General features: G+C 37.4%; 1 protein-coding gene across 2 annotated transcripts in view; it reads right to left on the bottom strand.

Moving 5' to 3' along the window:
* Positions 1 to 459: 459 nt before the first annotated feature.
* The window catches only part of LOC121316055 (serologically defined colon cancer antigen 8 homolog), a 147,626-nt gene continuing 129,559 nt past the window's right edge, over positions 460 to 18,526 (bottom strand). Inside the window, exons 17-18 of one of the 2 annotated variants that reach the window (XM_041250774.1) lie at positions 13,662 to 13,788; positions 3,382 to 3,496 (exon numbers count right to left, since the gene is read on the bottom strand). In XM_041250774.1, coding sequence (XP_041106708.1) covers positions 3,467 to 3,496; positions 13,662 to 13,788 — 157 coding nt within the window. In that variant the 3' untranslated portion in view covers positions 3,382 to 3,466. Of the gene's footprint in view, positions 3,497 to 13,661; positions 13,789 to 18,526 lie in introns of both variants that reach the window. The other variant, XM_041250775.1, reaches the window with a different exon arrangement.

Genomic DNA, 18,526 nt, shown 5'->3' with positions numbered 1-18,526 from the left:
CATGCTACCGTTTCACTGAAGGGGAATCCCCCCCTAGCGGGGTTTCTAGTCATATCTTTTATTTGAAAAACGTCTTGAAGATTACAAGCAAATTCATATACTACTTGATAAATTGAATGAGTAAAACAACAAGCTTCAATATGAAAGCTGAAAATGTATTTCAATAACGTTTTTAATGAAAACAAGTAGTGTAGCCTACTTCACTAAAGTGAAAACTGGCTTCTGTTCATTTTAAATACCACTGCTCCCGATTATACTACTGCTTAATAACGGGGACATTTTATTTCAGGTTAGTGTTGAACTTAAACGTTCATGCCTGCCTGTACCCCTACCCCAAAGCAGGAACACTGTCTGCTAACTTCACCTATTGAACAAAATATAAAAACAATAATAATGGTCTTTTTCTCTTTCCTTTTTTCAATGAATAGAATTTAATTAACAGAGAATAAAAATAAACATCTAGCCTAAACAGAAATGTATTTATTAATTTTTTGAAATCTCTTAAGTGATTTCCTTGCAACATAGTGATATGCGAGCAAATTAACTTTTGAATTTAGCTCGTGGTGGAGCTCTTGCGGGATTATTCATGACAACTCCACCAAATTTGAGGGAAAAACAGAACTCACGAACCCATTTTTTCCAATGCAGCATCTATTTTGAATCTCACTCAAAAGTGCAACCTTTGTGCAAAAAGGACTTGTGGGAAAAAAAAAAAATCTCTACAATTTCCCTTGCGACTCACGCAATGTGTTTTGAATATTTGGCCCCATGTCCTTTCATGCAATTAAACCACCATTTCCTTCAATATGCCCTTGTTTTATACTGTTGCAAATATTGGTGAGGTACATAGTATTATGATTTTATCATTTTAAATCTCATTCACATGTAGCTTGATAAGATATATATGCTGCCAAATCAGATGTACAGTATTAAACATAGGACTGCTTAAACTTCATATTAGATGCAAATACATTTGTTAAAACGATATTTAAAGTTATATAGACATTCAATAGTATGGTGACTCTAGACCTGTTCTAGAATTTGTGCTGAATCACCATCTAAAAAGTGTGTCATGTGTGTCCTGTGCATATCACACTAGTAAGGTAAGACATACCAGGTAATTTGAGACAAGAATTGCGGCTTTGAAGAATTCTTTCACAACATCTGGATGTGTGACATTGAACTAGTGAGTAAAAAAAAAAAAAAAACACTGGTGTATACACGGAGTAGTTCAATTCAGGTTGAAAATCGTATTATAGTGGTAATCAGGTAGGTCAAAGTTAGAGATGTCAAAAGCAATCAGTTTTGTATCACACCCAAATTCAGAAGACACACTTGGTGTTAGCAGCACCTCCCTCTTTGGGCTTCTCACTTCAGAAAAAAAGAGAGTCCTTTTTGTATCTGTTTACAATTCATCCTTTTTAATGCATGGTAAAATGAAATATTACAAAAAACAGCAAATACTTTAGTTTAATTAATTCAAACTTGTTTGTAAGTGATATCTGCTGATCTAATCAAGTCACAGTTCTTGTCACAATGTTCAACTTTGAAAATGGTATTTTGAGCTTGGATGCTGGAAATAAAGTATTTTATGTTGTATAAAATGGGCTGTTATGGTATATAGCTTGCATGGTCACATCTGTATATAAATAACAATGGTAATCAAACCAAACATATTTTTCCAAAGATCTCAGAAAGCAGACATGTACAACACTTTTAGTGGTATGCAATTTCAAAGTCTTCACTTTGAATTCTGAACAGTAAGTTTTTTTCATTTCTTTTGATGCTGCTGTTTGTGTATTAGGCTTCATTTACAGTGAGTTTTGTCAATTTCTAACTGAATACATTATCATTATTATGATGATGATGATGCGTTGCAACAGAGAAATAGCATAGGCACCTCTGTCTGTCCACCTGTGAACATACTGTACACATTTTACAAGCATATCAAGAGAACAGTTTATCTAATTGAAATTACATTCTTTAGCACAAGTCATTGAGAATATCAGACTCTGGGGTTACATAACTTTTTTGTGATACTGATAGCTTTAATTTTGTGTTGACAGCTATGAAATGCCCAATTTGAATGTCGTCACCGCTGCAACTTACTGATCAGGAGGCATGAAAATAAACAGACAACCTCATTTCTTTCTGTAAAAACACCCCTGAGCATCTGCCAAACACTCAGCAATGTAGCCAAGGTACTTAATACTGGAGGCACGGGCTCAGCTTGGCTCCTGTCCTCCATGCAGCAGTGATTTCAATAGGTGACCCAATGCATACCAGTTCCAATGCCACCAGAATTTGGATCGAACTGAATCGGTTAAAATTCTGAGCTGCTGCTCATGAAAACGTTATCAAATTGTATACAAACAAAAATGGAAAAACAAAATTAGTTTTAAAAACATCAATGTATTCCTTTGTAAACATTTATTAATATATGGCTAAATACAAAACTTTAGGCATGAATACATAGGTAGCTTTTGACACTTAAAAGGCATAATAAATACAGTGCCCTCACCCACCTTATGATTTTCTAATAACTTGAAAATTTGGGATCATTAGTCTGACCAGTTGGGACGTTTGCAGGTAAACCAACCCCACTCTGTTCCTGCCCAACATAAGAGCAGACGCCTCAGCCAAGTTTGCAATTTTGGTAGTACTTGGAGTTGAACGTGCAAGTTAAAAAAAAAAAAAAATATTCAACAAGTAGACTGAAATTCAAATTGTCTTCATGCTGAGAAGAGTGACAAATGTTTTCCAATTAACTTGGTTATAATTGATCTTAACACCTGTTTATTAAACCCAATTAAAAACACATTTTATACATTTACATAAGTGGTCTTGTTTTTGGCTGTCATTCATTTGCATGCACATTTTGCATAATTTAATAAAGAAAACCAAAACAGTGTTGGAGTATACATGGAAGAATATAAATGTAACTTGAAATCAAAATCAAAAAATCGAAAAAAAACTTACAGACCATCACAATTTCCGGCAAATGGTCCAATACCGGCTCATAGTATACATTTTTACATCCATCCAAATTACAAATGTGTTGTACTTTTTTCATGCAAATAGGAAGTTGTGCAATTGAATCTGTATATTATCACATGAATGCAGGTTCACAATATCAATAAAACACAGCAAGTAGAAATAACATGGAAAATTCTATAACAGGCGTGTGTCACAATGACAAATACATCACTTTCTCAAGTTTAAACTTCTGTGTTTTGAGAAAATAAGTTTGTTTCAATAGACCTCTAACAACCTCTGAGATGTTCATATAAACAGTCATTAAATACAGTTCATTAATTTGTGGGGGAAAAAAGATACCTGCAAATTGTTGCTTTAAAAATAAGCTTCTTTAAAAAATAACAATACAATAAATAAGTATCTTTGTCCATTATTTGGTGCTATAATGATCAAAAACATTTCTTGATACGGCTCTTCTGTTTCTTGATGGTCAGCTTCCAATTCTTGATAAACAAGGCACCTTAAAAAAAAAAAACAGCTTTTGTACAAATTATTTTTTATTAAATGTACTTGTGGTTATTGTCTAGTGCTTCTACCACTTCCCACTATGGTTGAGTTCTCAGAAGAGAAGTTTATCAGTGGTGAAGGATGTGGCGAACACATGTAAACAACTGCTATTTTAGTGTAGGACTTCCTTCACCCACTTGTCTTAGTTTCTCTTTCTAAGAGAAGACATTCTTTTCAGGTTAAGATTAATGCCTTACTCCAGTGTCTGGTTTTATCTAAAATGAAGTTTATGTAACACACAGAGGTTAACAGCAGGAGCCTTGTTTTGGAACACACTCACAGTTAGGCACCTCCCTCCCCCTTTCCATTTTCTGGAAAGGCAGCAGCAGCCATAAACCAAAGTCTTTTTACTGTAAGTTGCAATCGGCACAAGGGCAATTGTTGACAAAACAGGAAGCCATGATGAAGCCCCTATCACTTTGCTGAGTGGCCTACAGTCTTTCATATTTTTACACTTTAATTATTACTATTCTATTCAATTCGCAATATATATATATTATATATTATATATAATATATATATATATATATATATAGATTATAATATATATATAAAGACACACCTAAAGTCTGTGGATTTCATATGGTCAATATAACATTTTTATTGTATAATACAAACATACTTGCATATTTTATAGAGTTTAAAAATAAAAATCCTCAAAAGTTGGTTTTTACAATGGTATTATTATATATATATATATATATATATATATATATATTATTATATATATATTGTAAAACGATCCTTTCACTTTTCACGTTCGTTGCCCCTTTCAAAGTAGACCCACGACACAGAAATGGAATTGCTTTAGCGCTGACGCGCACTTTTAATAAACATAAAACAAAACAGAAATAAACACCTAACTCCGTTTTGGAGCTCTCACTATACACCAGCCGATCCCTGACTCACACACAGGACGGCTAAGCCGTTTACCTGACAAACACCAAAACACAAACGGGCTTCTCTCAACACTCTCTCTTCAATACGACTGGACACACACGCAGTCGGGCTCTTCACTCAGCACTTCACCTTCAATACGACTGGACACACACGCAGTCGGGCTCTTCACTCAGCCCCCCGATCAGTCTGGCTGTCTCCCCAAATACCCTGCACCTGTCTCTAATTTATAATTACGATCAGGTGCAGAGGATTAACTAAATCATTAAAACAATTACAATTAAACCCCATAACACCCAAATGTGCATTCTCACAAGGTTTTTAGCAGGGAAGGATTTTAACCCCCTCCCTGGTACCTTACACATCCTCCCCCTCAAGTGTGAAACACTGATCGGCCATACCAAGGCCACCCCCTCCCCTAAAACACAACCACCCACACTCAAGTCCCGAAATGTCCATTTCCGCCCTCTTCCACGGGCGAACTTGAGGGTGGGTCGAACCTTCCAGCACTTCCGGGAAGGGACCCTGAACCGGCGACAAGGGACCCCACCGGGATGACAGGGCCTACCGAAGTGACGACCGGGGAACAGGAGGATGCAGCAGTGGACAGAGATCTTCCACTGGGGACCGGCGCAGCGATGTCCGATCACCCAGGGGGAGCGAAGCAGCGAACAGGGGGAGCAACAGCGACGTCTGGCAGCAGCCCAGCGACGTCTGGGTGCTCGGGAAGAGCGGAGCAGGGAACCAGGGGAAAAGCTGTGGCCAATGTTGCAGACTCCTGGGCTCCAGGTCCAGCGCAGGAAGGTCTAGGAAGACCGGCAGGGTGTCCAGGAGCAAGGGGCAAGGGACCGCAACTGGCAGTGCCGGACTGGTTCGCTGGGGTGATTGAGGTGGGCACCTCACCTCCTCCTCTTTGTTCATCGCTTCTCCCTCTCTGGGCTCTGGGAGCGGCGGCTCTCCTCTCTGGGCTCTGGCGGCTCCTCCTCTCTGGGAGCGGCGGCTCCTCTTCTCTGGGCTCTGGGAGCGGCGGCTCCCCTTCTCTGGGCTCTGGGAGCGGCGGCTGGGCTTGTCTTGCCTGCTCCCAATTTTGGAGCAGCAGATCCAGCTCCATCGGCTCTGGCTCTGGCAATCCAAGTTCCAATCTCCATCTCTTATTCTGCTCAATCTGAGCAGCCGTGTTTCTTTTGATCATAGCGATCAATTCCTTTAAGCTTTCCATTTTTACTGGGTCATAGGGCCGCCCACACGCACTTCTGGTACCATATGTAAACGGGGGGGGGGGGGGGGGGGAATTTTCAGTTTTGTATTTTTAATATATATATTTTTTTTCTCAATAAAAACCTTTTTTCCCCTTAACAGTGTGGAGTATGATGTGTAGAGAAGTGGAAAAAAATAATTATTTAAATGCATGAAACTCTGAGGCACTGACACAACAAAATGTGAAAAAAGTTAAAGGGGGTGTACACGTTCTGTAGGCAAGTGTGTGTGTGTGTGTGTGTGTGTGTGTGTGTATGTGTGTGTGTGTATATATATATATATATATATATATATATATATATATATATATATAATATAAATGAATCAACAGTTGTTGCATTTGACACTTGAAATGTAAAACAAGCTTCATATTTATTTAAATGTAACATACTGTGTAGAACTTTCAATACCAGGCTGTAGAACACGTTCTTCTTTAAACACCATATGGTAAAATGTATTGGAAGTTTATATAATATACATAATAGTTGTAACCCTGAACTACTAGAACAAAATTACTTTGTTTCCCAGGGTTGTTCTTAAACAGCAGGAATGAATTGCTTCCTTTGGACTTGAAAAATGAACACCAAACAAAAAAAAGATTTTTAGAGCACCTTTCATGCAAGCATAATAAAAGTGCTGTATCAAAGAATAAATTGCTGTCATTTCCAGAGCATCCCTGCACATTTTTAATAAAGGTAACGATCTTATAGTGGCTGTCTTGCACATTAATACATACAAAAATCAACAAAATCTAAAATAACATAAGCCCAGTGGGAATTTGGTCATTTCAAAAGTGTTTGTATTTCACAGAACAACGTCAATCCATGAAAGAGTTTAAAAGCAAAATATAATGCACAAGAACTGAGAATGGATTTTTATTTATGTTTTGTCTTTGATGCAAACATACCGTATATGACACTTATGACTCCTTATGAACAACCTTTATTTATTTTTATTTTTTACATTATATTTAGGACTTCCGGATATAACGGCAAACGTTTAGTAATAAAATGAGTGATCAGGAGAGGATTTATCAGTATGTGTGTCTATAAAGAGGTATGTGAAAAATACAGCGAAAAAGGGCTGGGGCTTGGCTAGAAATACAGTACTGAGTGTCCTTTTGCAATTCAATGCCTTTTAAACCTGTTTTTAAAAATATATATTTAAAACACTGTGTAGAATAAACTAGACCTGACATTAAATGCCATTTCTCGCCTTCCCCCTCCCTGCTTCAAAACTGTGCACCCAATCACAGCAGCCGCAGCCTCTCAGTTTGTATCCAATCACAGCAGTCATTGTTCATTGCAACTCTTGAACCCCCTTATTTGCAGCCCTGATTTTAAAAGAATTGATTTTAAAATTGTAATGCTCACACATGGGCTAGCTCAGACTTCTGTCAGATCTTTTATCTTTTTACACTCCTACTCACAACCTCCGCTCTGTTGATTTCAGACTGCTGTGTGTCCCGCCTAATCGCCTACACTCTATGGGCGACAGGGCCTTCTGTTGCTATGCCCCCAAATTATGGAACTCTATTCCACTAGAGATCAGGGACTCAGCTTCTTTGAGAGTTTTTACAATATTTACAGTATAATCGTAAATCTCGAAAAACTACTCACTTCTAAATCTTTTGTAGTCATTTTTGTATTACTTTAGTATAAATACATGTTAATTTGGATTCATATGTTGTTTTTTTCTGACTTTATGTGAACGAAAAGACACATATTTGCCCGTTTTCCCATTGGAAATAGTGACATTTTGAAATATCACTGTCCTGGTCACAAAAGCAAAGTTTGTGGGGAATAATAGCCATTTTCTATACTTTTGAGGCATAAGCAATTAGGAAATAACACTTACTACCCAGGAACAAAAATTGTGTTACATAGTGTAATCTATTTATTGCTGTACTACTAATTGTGAAGTGCTCTGAGATGACTGCTTTTAAGAGTGCTATACAAAAAATAAAATATATAATATATATATTATATTATATATATTATATATATTATATATATCTCTATATATATATAATAAATAGCCCATTTCTCGCCTTCCCCCTCCCTTCAAAAATAGACATGTTAATAGTTTATATTTATCAATTAACAAAATGCGAAGTAAGTGAACAGAAGAAAAATCTACATCAAATCAATATTTGGTGTGACCACCCTTTGCCTTCAAAACAGCATCAATTCTTCTAGGTACACTTGCACACAGTTTTTGAAGGAACTCAGCAGGTAGGTTGGTCCAAATATCTTGGAGAACTAGCCACAGTTCTTCTGTGGATTTAGGCAGCCTCAGTTGCTTCTCTCTCTTCATGTAATCCCAGACAGACTCGATGTTGAGATCAGGGCTCTGTGGGGGCCATACCATCACTTCCAGGACACCTTGTTCTTCTTTACGCTGAAGATAGTTCTTAATGACTTTCGCTGTATGTTTGGGGTCGTTGTCATGTTGCAGAATACATTTGGGGCCAATCAGATGCCTCCCTGATGGTATTGCATGATGGATAAGTATCTGCCTGTACTTCTCAGCATTGAGGAGACCATTAATTCTGACCAAATCCCCAACTCCATTTGCAGAAATGCAGCCCCAAACTTGCAAGGAACCTCCACCGTGCTTCACTGTTGCCTGCAGACACTCATTCGTGTACCGCTCTCCAGCCCTTCGGTGAACAAACTGCCTTCTGCTACAGCCAAATTTTGACTCATCAGTCCAGAGCACCTGCTGCCATTTTTCTGCACCCCAGTTCCTGTGTTTTTGTGCATAGTTGAGTCGCTTGGCCTTGTTTCCACATCGGAGGTATGGCTTTTTGGCCGCAAGTCCTCCATGAAGGCCACTTCTGACAAGACTTCTCCAGATAGTAGATGGGTGTACCAGGGTCCCACTGTTTTATGCCAATTCTGAGCTGATGGCATTGCTGGACATCTTCCGATTGCGAAGGGAAGTAAGCATGATGTGTCTTTCATCTGCTGTAATAAGTTTCCTTGGCCGACCACTGCGTCTACGGTCCTCAACGTTGCCCGTTTCTTCGTGCTTCTCCAAAAGAGCTTGGACAGCACATATGGAAACCCCTGTCTGCCTTGAAATTTCTGCCTGGGAGAGACCTTTCTGATGTAGTACAACTACCTTGTGTCTTGTTGCTGTGCTCAGTCTTGCCATGGTGTATGACTTTTGACAGTAAACTGTCTTCAGCAACCTCACCTCGTTAGCTGAGTTTGGCTGTTCCTCACCCAGTTTTGTTCCTCCTACACAGCTGTTTCTGTTTCAGTTAATGATTGTGTTTCAACCTATATATTGAATTGATGATCATTAGCACCTGTCTGGTATAATTGTTTAATCATACACCTGACTATATGCCTATAAAATCCCTGATTTGTGCAAGTGTACCTAGAAGAATTGATGCTGTTTTGAAGGCAAAGATTTAGATTTTTCTTTTTTCACTCACTTTGCATTTAGTTAATTGACAACTATAATCTATTAACATGTCTATTTTTGAAAGCATTCTTACTTTACAACATTTTTTCACACCTGCCTAAAACTTTTGCACAGTACTGTATATACACATACACACACACAAACACAAACACAAACACAGCGACAGAGTGGGGTGTTTTGTCACTGTTCTTTCAGTTCTTGAATAAGTCTGATGGAAACCAAGCACTCTGGACAAAAGTATTTTGTTGTAAACAGGGCAGAGCCTGTATGTTTATTTTGTCATTATGATGTTCTCTTTATCCAGAGTCACACAAATCAAACATCAATAACGTAAACCAAACAAAAGCCTAGCTTTTTAGTAAGGAGCACTAACTAAATCTTGTAGTTATCTTTTAACTATCCCTTTCTACAAGTCATCCAACTAAGCTGTTTACTGACAAAACAAAACACAACTTAAACTAGGCCATCCTACTCATCGAACTTGGTGGAATATTGCTTCCCCCAGGTAGAACACCAACCTTCATGCACCGGTCTCTCCATATGTCATATCCTCTACACTCCTCACGCTTTTGGGGGGAGGGGTGGAGGGGACAAAAACCAAGCTCTTTTATGGCTGCCTAATTGGACACAGGTGAAAACCCTTGTCTCAAAATGGTTGCCCCTGTGGAACTCTGGGAACTCTGTCATTTCTGCCATTGGCAGTCAAAGACTACAATTTACGTGTGTGACCCAAATTCAGAGAGGATACAGGCTCATTGTTACTCTTGGAACAATATACACACCCTCCACCACTTTCCCATATATTTTATAGTTCTCTTTGTCAGAATAGATAGACAGACAGACAGAGAGAGAGATTAAGGTTTATTCTTACATTATTGTGTTAAAACAACCACAATTTTGCTTACACATTTCGACAACATAATCTTCATCTTAGGTTGTCAAAATTGCGATTATTTTGACATAATAATGTAAGAACAAACCTTGTTTTAATGAATACACTTGTGAATCTGGATTTTATCAATGTGATATGCTGTTTTCTTCCTTTCTGTGGTTGTGCTGCTGGAAGGTATCTAATTATCAAGGTATCTAATTGACATATATATAAACCCTCTAATTTCAAAGTAGGAGCTTTGAATTACAGGTGTTGTAGCTGGCAAATGAAAGTGCACAGTCGGTACAGGTCTTGATGTTAGACAGTCATTTAAACAAATTAGAGCATTCTAGCGCTGGTTCTATCGACGGGATCTGTCAGAACGGGAGGAAATGACTTAACAGTTAAGCAGGGATGTATTGTTTATGGCTTCTTTTTTATATAAGAGATGTATTCTTCAGAGAGGACCACAAAATATAACTGTTCAAACTGTAGGAAGACATTTTTAAATCTTTGATGTTCATTGTGCATATTTTTGACAATTTTTTATCAAACTGAACAAAAAACAAAAAGCCAAGGCTTCAATACAGCACAGTATCAGTGAGTTGTGTATCCTCAAGGAAGGAAATGCTAAATATATTAGCAACAAAATTGGATTTTAATTGATATTCAGTGCATCTATTTTTAGGAATACGGTTAAGACTAGCTGAGGGTCACTTTCCATTAAATTCCTGGGAAATACTGGGAAACATTAAACAAGACTCTGATTTATTAGGCACATCTGCTGTTATAACAGTTTTCCTCTAACAGAATGCTCTGAATGACGAAATAAATCAATGCTCAATTAACCCTTTGCAGTCCATTTATTCAGTGCTCGTCAGGCGCATCAGGTCCAATTCATTTTCCCATGCGCTGTTTATTTTACACGCACTGTTTAATTTTTCATTTTTTTTCAGAGAAAAACAGGTTCAAAAGACATTGAATCGCAAAAAAATCTCAGTACGGTATCTACAGCCAAGCCCCACCCCTTGTTTGCTGTATTTTTCATATACCTCTTTACAGATGTACATGCTGATAAATCCTCTCCTGATCACTCATTTTATGCGACCCAAGTCATTGTTTTACTACTATAACATCTCAAAAATATCTGCAAATCGGTCTCACTCAGCCATTGAAAGGTTTTCTCGGCATTTTCCGGAGAAAAAACGACTAGAGACCTATGCTTTTTGATGATGTTGGACAGGGTCCAACATTGTACTGGAAAGGGAAAATTGTAAAGTCAGACCTGGTCCGACATAGGACTGCAAAGGGTTAAGCCCTGGACACACTGGCTGATGTGATCAATAGCAATGCGATTTGTCAGTCGCATCGGGCAGTGTGTTATGCTTTGCGATGTGATTTTACAGGATAGGCCGATCAATCGCAAAGTTTAAACATGTTTAATATTTTGCGATGGGATTTCTTCGTGTCAGTTAGTGTAATACACCCACTCGCAAATCTCAAAGTCAGCAACCAATGAGTTCAACGCGTTCAGTCATATGACTGGAGACAGACATGCATGTATTCTCTCTATTATATATATATATATATATATATATATATATATATATATATATATATATATATATATATATATTTAATTAAAATGCTATTACTAATGAATGAATCATGGTTACAGCAGTAGTTTTTAAGTATTTTTATATATTCTGTTCGAACGCAGTGTTTAGTTTTCGGCAAACATAACGTTTCTCATTGAGGCCAAAAAATTCTATCTTTGACTTGTCTGTCTACAGAACATTGTTCCAGAAGTCTTGTGGCTCATCTTTGTGCTTTTTGGTGAACTTCAGACGGGCAACAATGTTCTTTTTAGAGAGCAGTGGTTTCCTCCTGGCTATCCTTCTGTGAACACCGTTCTTGTTCAGTCTTTTTCTGACGAGTCATGAACACTCACATTACCCAAGGCGAGAGTGGCCTGCAGATCCTTGGATGTTACTCTGAAGTTGTTTGTGACTTCACTGATGATTTTCTGGTTTGTTCTTGGAGAGATTTTGGTAGGATGACCACTCCTGGGTAGAGTAACTGTGGTCTTGAACTTTCTCCATTTGTAGACAGTGGATTGGTGTAAATCCTTAGAAATTGTTTTGTAACCCTTTCTAGACTGATGAGGATCAATAACTGTTTTCTGAGGTCCTCAGAGATTTCTTTTGATCGTGGCATGACGTGTTTCCACACACCTGTATGGTGAAGACCAAACTCACAAAGTTTCTGATCATTATATAGGGTAGAGCCTCCCAAACTCACCCCTGAAGATCTACCTAATTATTTAAACACTTGTTTGTAATTATCCTGTTAATTGGGCTGATAAAACCAGGGGTTCACTTACTTTTTCACATACCCTGAATCTTAATTACTCACTGTTTGTCTAATTCTTACATTATTTGTTTCAAAAGACATGGGACTGGTTAATACAAACCCTATTGGATATTTAAGAAAAGATTCAAGAAGACTGTCATGGTAAAACTATTTGATTTCCAGAATTATCATTGGGGTTCACAAACTTTTTCTCGGCACTATATTTTAAAGAGAGAGAGAATATATGCATGCTCCTTCTAGCCAAAATTGTAGAGTACTGTCAGAGTTATGTTTTCGCCTATTGTCCTTGATTTGCCCCATTGCCGCTATACTTGATGTAGCCAGCGCAGATCAAAGATCAGAAAAAACAACACAAATTGTGTGTCCCTTACTGCAATTTCAATCAGGCAATTTCAATCAGTGTGTTATGCCCGCTCGCAATGAAAATAATGATATGTGATTGGATTAGTTGCTTGTAAAACCAGTCCTGTTTTTTTGTGTATGACAGCCACTAAGCTGGTACATCATCTCTAGAAAAGCACAGGTCTAGCTCCCTTTCAACTGGTGGAACGAAAGGAAGAGACAGGTGTTTTACAGTAGAGATAATTAATATGTTACAATGTTAAAATATATCAAACCCACTAGAGAAAGCTACCACACTGTACAGCCTATTGCATAACTCAATCGGTGGAGAATAGTAGAGATATCGGTGTGTGAATGCGAGAGCGTGAGAGAGTGAGTCGCGCAGGCAGTAAAGGAAAAACACTTGTGGGTTTGGGTCGATTTTCAGGTCTTATTAAAGCGGGTCGGATCACGGGTAAGAAGACGGTGCTGCAATGGGTTGCAAGTTCGGGTCGGGTCCTTTAGTAGCGGGTTATATACAAAACCACACAGGGGTTATTCGACATATTGTAAATGTAGGTCATGCATGGACTGTCCATCAGTTTTATTGTATGTCGTAACAGCATACTTTACCTCAGAACAATATACTGCATGCTTGGATATTTTCTATGCTTTAATAAGCAGTTGTTCATTGTCATTGTCAAGTATACAAAATAAATAAATAATTATTTCTATAAAATGAATAAGAAGCTCCCAATCCAAAAACCTCCTGAAATAATTAAAGCGCACACCCTGTATCTTGAATATACAGTACTGTAAATAGCAGACAAACAGGGTTGGTTTGCACATTTCTTAAAGAAGAAAAACGTCATTGTACACAGCATGACAATTACCAGTTGACTGTTCAGATAACTATGTTGTATCAGGTAACTAGGCAAACGGCCCGCTATCACAGGAGGCGTACCTGTATCCTGAGGTGCTGCATCTCCTCAGTCAGAGTGTGCCTCTCCTTCAGCAGCTGGTTCTGCTTGTTCAGCAATTCCATCACGTGCTGAGCGCTCGACTGGCAATGCTGATCTAGCTGCCCTAGCCTGTAACGGCAGAAACAATTCCAGCAATTCTTTTCACAGGTAGCAACTCCCCTCTTTTTGGTGGCATTCCCAAATCTCACTTTTTTTTTTTTATAAATTGAGTGTTCTGTCCTTAGAGTCTCTGCATTACTCTCCCACCCACATACACACACTTTTATACCTGGCTCTTCAATTTTATTTCTGAAGTGCTTCAAGAAATCTGGGTTCAGTGGAAAATGGGAGATTTCTGGTTATAATGTAGCTTAGTATCTAAAAAATGCATGTGCTGCGTAATGATTAAAGCAGGATTAGTGTTCTAGTTATGTAAACCAATACATATAAACCCTGATCTAATTCTGTCAAAGCTCACATTGACTCAAATGTTCAAATATAATCAATTCTTTTTTTGCAAGTGGTGCTAGTGTTAAAGAGAAGGAAAGAGACCCACCTCACTATAACTATGCTTGATTAATATATATATGAGAGAGAGAGAGAGAAATATATATATTCAGTCATAAGAAACATATCATGCAAAACTATCAACCTTGTTTATATTATATTTTGTCACAATTGTAACAAAATAAAATATATAGGAGAGATAGGTCCAGCATTATAGAAAATAATATAGAATCACCTCTCAAACATAAGAAATAAAAAATGTACAATACAGAATAAAGGAAAAAGAGACTCAATACCATGAAGCCTGAAGGTTTAAATAGAAATAAATAGTTGATTGTTACATCATTAACAATGTAATAAATTACATCACAGGCACATCAATAGATTTAAATAGAAATAGATGAGCGAAGTTACCATGGCATCCAAATATATTACTGCGGAAATAGCTGAAAAAGCAGCTGCAGCCGTATGTTCAAAATGTACCTAGCTATGTTAAAGATACAACATAATTTCTGAAAAGGATTAATAAAATAAAGATTACACTTCCTGAGAATAGTATTTTATTTTGCATGGATATAAAATCCCTGTACCCCAGTTTCCTAGCAATGAAACTTTAGAAGCATGTAAAGAAGCACTGGATAACAGAACAGATAAGATATCCACAGAATAAATTTAAAATATGGTCAAGACAGTTTTAGAAAACAGTTACTTTACATTTGGAAATAAGTTATAAGCAGCATGATAGATGACAAAAGGCCGAATTTGAGGATCACACCCCAACATCTTCCAGTGTTTTGAAAATATTATTCTACTACCATTAGAGATAGGCTTATACTCAGTAACAAAGGTAATTATTTCTTGTGTCGACAAATCATTCATCTTTTCAGTTTCTACACGCTCACTCAGTTCTATAGTTTCAGACCTATTAAAAGCAGTATCAGCTGTATTCTTCTTGTAACACCTATTTAGAAAACAATCTTGCATGTCTTTAGCGTTGGTTTTAAAGCCAGACGTTTCACTACATATTCTTTTTAGATGTAAAAATTGGCCATACAGTATATTTTTGATCAAATATTTTGGGTGATAACTGTCTGCACACAAAGTTGTATTTCTATCTGTTGGGAACCCTCCATTTACTGAAATGAACACATCTAGAAAATGTATCTTAGTCTGACTGAATTCCATAGTGAATTTTAAATTCTGGTTAGTGTCATTTATGTAATCTCCATATTTTAATTTTCATAATTTGAGGCAAATACTGCACCCATGATTATGTCTTGGATTTGTAAATAATATTTGTCTTTAAATTAGAAGTAATTTGATCCTAATATATATTTACATAGCTCCAAAAGGAACTCCTTGGAAATATCACTTTGATTTGCTCAAAATAAAATGACAGTGCTTCTAAACCATCCTCATATGGTATGTTAGTGTACAGACTCCATAGCAAAAGAAACCAGAAAGGCTTTAGATGGAAACGTATTTTGGGAAACAAGCTTGATCACATCACGAGTATCTATTAAATAAGATGGCAACTCTCTTGCAATATCTTAAAAAAAAAAAAAAAGTCAATAAATTCCCTGATACTATAGGCCTTCACGTGGGCTGTACAGGATTCTTACGTATGTTTAGTAACATATAAATAACAGGTGTTATAGGAAATTCAACTTGATTCTGTGTGATCAAGTTACTTTCCCTGGCCTTATCCAAAATAACATCTCTGTCTTGTAAAAGTCTTTGCTATTTTATTGTCTTAATGCTTCAGCTACATAAACCTCACTATTCTGGATAACTATGGAGCCTCTTTTGTCTGCAGATTTAATTTTTTTATCATTAAGTTCCTTAATAGCTTTTTTTCTCTAGTTGAGTATTCAGGGACAGAATGTTTTGCAATAATATTTTCAATATCATTAGTTTACTCAAAATATTTAATGTTGGATTCAATATACCTACTGGGGAAAAAAGGTAGATTTTGTTTCTTTAAAACAATTTCTACAGCAGTACATTTTTAGCTGAAAAGTCATGTTTCAAATGTAGCTTTCCAAAAAAACTTATAACAGCCCACTTTTAACTTGGATGGATTTACCTTATTAGTCAGACCAAAAGACAAACCTCGCTTTAGTAAGTTCTATCTTGAAAGATCAATTACCGCCTCCTCTTGCACCTGTGACTATTCTCACTGTATAGCTGTATCTTATGTCTCCTTGAGGAGTCTCATCTTCTTTGGTCCCCTCCGTGGTGATACGAATCTGTGCTTGTGTGGCTGCCTAAAAAACGACTACCTCTTAGTGTTGATGAGGATTTGCTCTGAATTTATAGGATTTGAAAAGGTCTCAGTCTCTGAGAGAGGTGGCACTATAATTAACCAGCTGATTTGGAGAGGGTCATGTTGAGTATATACTTTAAAGACTACGGAACCATATGGCATTAATGAAACACTGGCTCTCAGTCTATATCGCTACAACATTCGATGGTTAGCTATTACATGCCAACTTGAATCTTTTTTCTGGTTAAGTGGAATGAGAGTGGATAATTGTGTTTACAAAACTTTTTGTAGCAGTATATATTTAAATATACATGACTTGGTCTACTGATTGAACAATTAAATCTATGTATACATTGCTTTAGCCTATTCTAAAGCCGCTCTTTAATTGAATAGCAATGGCTGCAGTCACACATGATTTTTTCTAGAAATTATATGCGATGTTGATCATTGTGATTACACATGTATTTAATAATTGCTCATAGATCAGATTAATTAATATCTACTATATACACAGTGCCTTGCTAAAGTATTCAGACCCTTCCTATGGTGTCCCAGTCTGTGAAATTACAAAATGACGCATACACATTTTTTTAAACTTAATATTTTATTCAAAACTTGAATGGTCAAACTGAAGACTTCTAAGGGTAAGATAAGTTACAATAAATGTCAGCAAAAACTAAAGAGAAAAAACTGAAATATGTTGATTGCATAAGTATTCAGACCCGTCAACTCAATATTTGGTGGAAGCACCTTTGACAGCAATTACAGCCGCATGTCTTTTTGGGTAAGTCTCTACCAACTTTGCACACTGGCTTGGTTCAATTTGTGCCCATTCTTCTTGGCAGATTTGCTCAAGCTCTCTCAAGTTGCCTGGGGATCACTTATGGACAGCAGTTTTCCAGATTCTCAATAGGATTCAAGTCAAGACTTTGAATGGGCCACTCAAGGACATTCAATTTCTTAATCTTAAGCCACTCCAGTGTAACTCTGGCCTTGTGCTTTAGATTGCTGTCCTGCTGAACGGTAAATTTTCGCCCCAGTTTTAAGTCTTTAGCAGACTGAAATAGTTTTTCCTCTAGTATATGCCTGTACTTTGTTCCATTCATTTTCCCTTCAATCCTAACAAACTTTCCAGTGCCTGCTGAGAAGCATCCCCACAGCATGATGCTATGTTAACTGGGAGATGTGTTGACTGGGAGATGTGCTTTGTTGGGTCTGTGCCAAACGTAACGCTTGGAATTTAAACCAAAAAGTTCCAATTTGGTCTCATCTGACCAAAACACCTCTTGCCACATTTTTGCAGGATCTCTCAGGTGCTTTGTAGCAAACTCCAATCAGGCTCTGAGATGGCTTCCTTCTTGCTACCCTGCCACACAGGCTACTTTTGTGAAGTGTTCTGGATATTGAACTCTGTAGCTCTTTCAAAGTTGTCGTTAGCCTCACAGTGGCATCCCTCACCAGTTTCCTCCTTGTCCGGCTGCTCAGTTTGGAGGGATGGCCTGATCTAGGCAGTGTCTGGGTGGTACAATGCACCTTCCATTTCTTGATGATTGAGTAGACTGTGCTCACAGGGATATTCAGAGACTTCGATATTTTGTTGTACCCTTCTCCTGATCTGTGCTTTTCAATGACTTTATCACTGACCTGCCTTGAAAGCTCCTTGGTCTTCATGGTTGAGTCTTTGCTTGAAATTCACTACCTGACCAAGTAACCTCACAGAGACAGATGTTTTATTCTGAAATCATGAGAACCACTAATATTGCATACAGACAGAGGCCATTCAACTAACTGTGTGGCTCGTTAAGGTCATTTTGTGCACTTTAATTAATTTAGGTTTGCCACAGCAAAGGGTTTGAATACTTATGCAATCATGACTTTTTCATTTTTATTTCATATTAATTATCTACTTACTTATTTCTTTTTTGCTTGGAATGTGTGGAGTAGGTTGTGTACATAACACATATTAATTCCTATTTCAAAGTGTAATGACTGCAAGCTTTAAAGCAACAAAATGTGAAAACTGTGAGAGGGTCTGAATACTCTTGCAAGGCACTGTACTCTAAAGCTGCTATCCAATTTAGCAATTGTACAGCT

Source organism: Polyodon spathula, chromosome 5 (genome assembly GCF_017654505.1).
Source record: "Polyodon spathula isolate WHYD16114869_AA chromosome 5, ASM1765450v1, whole genome shotgun sequence".
NCBI classification, from domain to species: Eukaryota; Metazoa; Chordata; class Actinopteri; order Acipenseriformes; family Polyodontidae; genus Polyodon; species Polyodon spathula.
This window is presented reverse-complemented; position numbering and strand designations above follow the sequence as displayed.